Source organism: Kogia breviceps, chromosome 5 (genome assembly GCF_026419965.1).
Source record: "Kogia breviceps isolate mKogBre1 chromosome 5, mKogBre1 haplotype 1, whole genome shotgun sequence".
Lineage (NCBI taxonomy): Eukaryota > Metazoa > Chordata > Mammalia > Artiodactyla > Physeteridae > Kogia > Kogia breviceps.
Window position 1 is genome coordinate 40,564,805 of NC_081314.1, and position 6,087 is coordinate 40,570,891.

General features: G+C 50.7%; 1 protein-coding gene and 1 pseudogene across 1 annotated transcript; both read right to left on the reverse strand.

Annotated features, from left to right (window-relative positions):
* Nucleotides 1–241: 241 nt before the first annotated feature.
* LOC131756786 (ubiquitin carboxyl-terminal hydrolase 17-like protein 6) lies at nucleotides 242–1,445 on the reverse strand (annotated as a pseudogene).
* Nucleotides 1,446–2,206: 761 nt separating this feature from the next.
* Nucleotides 2,207–3,883, reverse strand: LOC131756787 (ubiquitin carboxyl-terminal hydrolase 17-like protein 6). Its single transcript, XM_059063896.1, has one exon. The coding sequence runs from the start codon at nucleotides 3,881–3,883 to the stop codon at nucleotides 2,207–2,209; it is 1,677 nt and encodes a 558-aa protein (XP_058919879.1).
* Nucleotides 3,884–6,087: the final 2,204 nt, after the last annotated feature.

Here is a 6,087-nt window from a genome sequence, read left to right on the forward strand (position 1 = left end):
TACTCATCGTTGTGGTGCACAGACTTCTTATTGCAGTGGCTTCTCTGGTTGTGGAGCACAAGCTCTAGGTGCATGGGCTTCAGTAGTTGTGGCTTGCAGCCTCAGTAGATGTGGCTCAGAGGTTCTAGAGCACAGGCTCAGTAGTTCCTGTGCAGGGTATTAGTTGTTCCACAGATTGTGAGATCTTCCTGGACCAGGACTCAACCCATGTCACCTGCATTGGCAGGCAGATTCTTAACAACTATGCCACCAGGGCGCCCCCACCAAGCATCTTGGTGGCAGGCACCTTCTTGAGACAAACACTGCAATGATAGACATTTTTGCCATCCAGCTTATCGGGCTTCACCAACTTGTTCAAAGCTTGCACCACACTCTGAGCTGCCGTGATATCCAGGGTGATGTCCAGGTAAGGGTTGAGATGTCCAAAACGCCGAGGCAGTGGAGACATTGGATCTGAGATCTTCACGACCTGCCAACGGTTCAATGGATGAGAATGGTGTCCCCGGAGGGATAGCCTAACAGCTAGTGCACACTCAAGCATGCTTGCTGCATGGCATCCAGAGTGAATATCAGAAACTCGTGGGCATCTTCCTGCTTGTGTCTGTGGAAGATAATGACCAGGCCCTTCTGGGGCTGGATCACCTCTCCAGGATGAAGGAGGGCTCGGGTAATATGAGTTTGCATAGCACACAGCATGCAGAAGGTCTGGTTCGGACAGACTGTCGAGTGCTGCTGGGACGAGCTGGCCAGGGTGGTGTGTGGGTCAGACACTGCAGAGCTGCATTCATGTTGCAGGTGTTCCCCACATTCTGAAGCCTAGCTCCCACCACAGAGGGTCTCCTCCAATTCAGGAGAAGTTTCTGGTCATAAGCCAGCCCTGCTGACACCGGAGACACTCAGAGTAATAGAGCAGTACTCAGATTATTTCCTGACCTGCGTTTGAGCCGTTTACTACAAGTGATGTTTTATGAGTTTACAATTTCCATTACATCTTACATAGGCATTATTGGTACAATACAACCTGAAATCCTTGCTACCTCTTTTTTTTTTGCCAACTCATTCTCCGATAGGCAGATTCCCTTCCACTCTGCTGTAAAGGATCTGGCAGTCAGAAAGCCTGTGAGTTTTGTCTGTTAGTAATTTTTCTTAGCAGCTTCTTTTGAAGGGTAGGAGAGCTTGAATGGAATCTCCTTTCATCTACAGGACCTCCCACACTGTTTCCCAATCATATCCTGAAAAACAGGTAGTCATGTGTTCATGACATCTCTAACGAAAGAAAAGATCTTCACACATCCTCCAAACAACCTCCAGTTTCTTGGGAGGCAAAACATGAACATTCACCACTGCAATCTTTCAACCTGCACTTTACCTTTGGACTCAAATCATGGTTGCTAAAAACCCTCACTTCCCACAGAGGGCTCTTCCAGTTCATTCAAGTCCCCCATGTTTCACCGTGACTTCATGCTGATGCACAAAATTGTGGTGGTGGTAATGGTGGTGCTTTTACCTCTTTCTCCTTTTGGTGTTTTCAGCACATCCTCCTTGCAATAGCCCAGCTATCTTTGGATGAACCTCCTTGTGAACTGTGAAGTGCAAGCAAGGAATGGACAATCTAGTCATTCCTTTTAGGCATTTTCCCAGGTCGTCCAAGGCCTCAGAACAATTTCCACCTTTAATGGCCTGGTTTCCCACCTTCTATCAACTCCTCTACGTCACAGGAGACCCCCAGAATTTTCTGTGCAGTGCTGACCCAGGAGGTTGGGGCACAGCGTGTCCTACACATTTGGCTGTGCCAGCAGTAGGAGACCCCAGCAGGCAAGGAATATTCATGGAGTACCTCAAGGGCTCAGAAAATATTCTCCATACTTGGGTGCTCATGAACGTTCCTGAGGCACCTTCAGGCCACATCGTTTTCAAGAAGCTGACATTGCAGCAAAGGATGTGTAAGAACCCCCACAACGTTCCATCCACAAGGACTCTTCCAGCACCACCCCTGGGGAAAGGCCTCAGACACTTCTCAGACCCAGTCACCACTCCCGTCCTCTCCAGGCTTATCCCAACAGAGAACCCCACCTCAAAGTTCAGTAGTAATAAGTTCAAACTGAATATCTTGTCCCACGAACACTCCAGACTAACCGTCGTTCCGCAAGGCTAGAGTAGCCACACTTGTGACACAAACTCTTTCTTCTGCGTGACTCTAGGTTTGTCAGTTGGATGTGGGGGTGTCTGCAAGGATGTGCATCAGACCTTTCTGCAGTGCACCCACAGACCTCTGCTTCTTCTTGTTCTTTTTCTTGGAGGCTCTGGCTCTCCTGCTGAGACAAGGGTTGTTGCTGCCACTGTTTATTGGCCCCTGGGGTGTGGTGTCCCCAGTGACACACTTGAGCTGGCAGTTCTCTTCCTCACACAGTTTTGTGCTCATTCCACCTCTGTAGTTCGATGGGTGAATCACGACTGCATTGGCAGGCAGGGCAGACTCGATCTTCCTGATGTTGAACCCAGGCTTAGGTCGGTTGGATGCCTGGAGGCATCTCCACTGCTCTAAGCTGATTTCTTGAACGTCTGTTCCCTCCAGGGGCTCCTCCAACCCAGGAACTCCAATGCTGGCCTCTCTTTCAGGTTCCCTGTGGGCCTCCATGCTGCGTGTGGGCACAGCCCTCAGGGATGTCCTTGCCACTCCTGGTGACACTCCTCCACTGTCTCCTTCCAGTGCACTATTCTGGACGTAAAAGAGGACATAGGCACTTTGGCTCAGGGCAGAAGTCACATCACAGACGGTTACCATGGCATCATCCATTTTATACCACTGGCCGTTTCCAGCTTTGATATAACAAAAGTAGTGTCCTTGGTGAGCACTCCACCCAGAGTGCACCAGCACAGCATAGAGCGCGTAATCCAGTGGACCTGCCTTCTTGTCCAACATGTATGGGTGCAAATCGAGGCGCTCGGGATAGTGCACTTTCTGAACCATTTTGGCTCCTGTGACCTCTGTGAACCGTTTCAGCACAACGATCAGGACCTGGGAGGCACTGTGCAAAGTCAACCTCTTGGTGGCAGACACCCTCTTGAGACAAACACTGCAATGATAGGCATTTTCGCCGTCCAGCTTCTCGGGCTTCACCAACTCGTTCAAAGCTTGCACCACACTCTGAGCTGCCGTGATATCCAGGGTGATGTCCAGGTAAGGGTCGAGAGTGTCTGAAACCCCGAGGCAGTGGAGACATTGGATCTGAGATCTCCAAGACCCGCCAAAGATTCGATGGACGAAGGTGGTGTCCTCGGAGGGATGGCCTAACATCTCGTGTGCACTCAAGCACACTTGCTGCATGGCATCCAGAGTGAACATCAGAAACTCGTGGGCATCTTCCTGCTTGTGTCTGTGGAAGCTAGCGACCAGGTCCTTCGGGGGCCGAATCACCTCTCCAGGCTGAAGGAGGGCTCGGGTAATGTGAGTTTGCATAGCACACAGCATGCAGAAGGTCTGGTTCGGACAGACTGTCGAGTGCTGCTGGGACAACATCAAGCTGGCCAGGGGTGGTGTGTGGGTCAGACACTGCAGCGCTGCATTCATATAGCAAGTGTTCCCCACATTCTGAAGTCCGGCCCCCACCACAAACGGTAACCTCCAAGTCAGAAGTTTCTGGGCACAAGCCAGCCCTGATGGCACTGGAGTCAAGTCACCACGCTGACTGCACCAAACCAGCTGGGATGGCGGCGACGATTCCTCAGGTCGAAGGGGTCCCCAGCAGGCATCAACACCAGTGGCACTTGGCTGACGAGAGTGGGATTTGGGAAAGATGTCGAACTGAGGCAGACACTCATCTCCCCAGTCAAGAGAAGCAGCCTCCATGTCTCTGCAAACAAGGTCCACGAGATTTTCCATCTCGGCGCTCCAGACGCACAACGATGCCTCCTTCCCGGAGACAGTCGGTCTGCAAATGATAGCCTGGGACACCCCCATCAATCATTTTATAGCTCACTCCTAGCCCTGTCCCCGCCCCCGCCCCCCCACCTGTACAAGACCCACCAATGCATTGCAAGCTCTTAATTGGATTAAGGGTCTGAGGGCGTGGTCTCTCTGAATCCGAAGAAAGAGAGAACAATGGACACATTTCTTGAGGAATTCTCTTTACCAAAATCAGGACCACCTCTGAGAAGCTCCCCAGTAGATTCACACAGTGGTGTAGACGTTCAGCACACGCATTTGAGTGAACACAATTCAATCCATAACGCGCTTCATTTGTTAAAAAGATTTCTGACTGAAGGGAAAACAAACATTTTAACACTTCTCTCAACTTCCCGAATTTCAACAGTATTCTTACGTGACAGAATTTCTTGAGAGCTTTCCACATCAACTTCGATAGTTTATGAATTGCCACTTGCACTCAGAGTCTGAGCAAGTGATTCAAGGAGTGTAAAACCTCTCAGGGAATACATGATCCCATCACTCTTAGGTCAGGAAGCTCTTATGTACCCTCTCCCCATCCTCAAATTATCTGTCCTTCTCTTCAACAGTGAAACAGTATGCGCGCTAACTCATTCCCTGAGACAGAATTCAAGTGTGCACCTGTGCTTGTGTGCATGTGTGTGGGTGTGTGTTTAGACGTTTCTGAAGGTGGTGTTTGGAAAATTTGACACCCCAAGAAAAAGTGTCCATTGGGAAAGACGATCAGTGTTTGGGGACGCCTGGTAAAATCGCAGGCAGGGTGGGCCTTCCTCTGGTGACTCCTTGCCAACCTGCCCAGAGAGGGAAGTCTTCAGCATAGCTAGTTCCTTGGAGGTCAGCCATCAAGGGAACACCTCCCTGTCACCACTGGTCCCTCCTGCTTTCTTGGTCACCGGCCTTTTCTTCCTGACCACCCATTTGAATGGACCTCTCACCACACAGCTCAGTCTGGCCACGTTTTCCCAAAGGGGGCACCTTCCTTGCCAAGTTTCGAGTTCCTGCTGTCTCGAGCACCCATAAGAGGAAGCCCCAAGAGCAAGGACTCCAGGTGGCTTAGAGAGACTTGCGTCTGTACATGGACCCCAAAATGGAGGATGGATCGAGAGACTCGGATGTACCTGAGTTCTGCTTTCCGGAATGCACAGAATCTCGGGCCGCCCGTTCTCTGGTCATTATCACAGGGTAGGCGTTCTGTTGAAAGAGTGCTTGCAGAGTGTCCTTCTGACTCAGCCTCAGAACAATCCTCCTCCTTCGCCATGGTCTTGAGAGTCAGCCTGTGAGAGAGAAAAGAGGGAATGTGTCAGGGGCGCATCCATGGAGGTGCAAACCTTTGGTACCGGCCCAGCGCTGGTCCTTGGGCCACATGAAAAATCTCAAAGCCAGGGGAAAATGCTGCATTTGGAACTACCTTGGGTACACCCTGAAATCCACACTGACTGGGACCCTGGGAGTTCATGCAAAGCTGAGAGTCAAGGTTATGGGGATTTCCTCCACCACTAGCCAATGATCCACAGGACGCCATGCAAACAGAAGGGGAAAGCCCTAGAAACACAGGGTAACGTGACCAAAATAGGTGGAAGGATTTTCCACCTATGGAGGCCTGGGAAAGTCCTGATGGCTCCTACCACATTCAGCTTGAACTCTATGCTAATGAGAGGAGCCGGGTTTCTGGCCTGTCATACACACAGGGAACATCTGCTTTCACTACTTGAAGGGAAATGAGACGAAACTGAAACGAAGCCAGACAAACACACAAGCCAACCCCCAACACAGAATGAACTATGAGATTGTTTAGAAGACCCACTTTTTTGAGACCAACATGGGGCCCCGTTTGATGGCATCTCCCCACCCCCCACACACACAACAGCCCAGTACTACCCGGAAGATGAGTTTCCCTTTCTAGGCACCAAGGTCATGCTGACTCGCCGAGTGTGCATGCTATTCTTTCAGTTGGGCAGCCTTGAAGGGCTACCCCCAACCTTGTCCTATTTGAGGTTGGATCATTCTGATGACAAGGAATAGATAGTTGGTTGTTTCCTGATTTCCAAACAGGGAGCCAGGTGTGATGGCCAGGGTGGGTGTGGTTTCAGGCACATCTGGCACGTCCCTGAGATCTTGAGTTTCCTGAACTCTCTCCAACT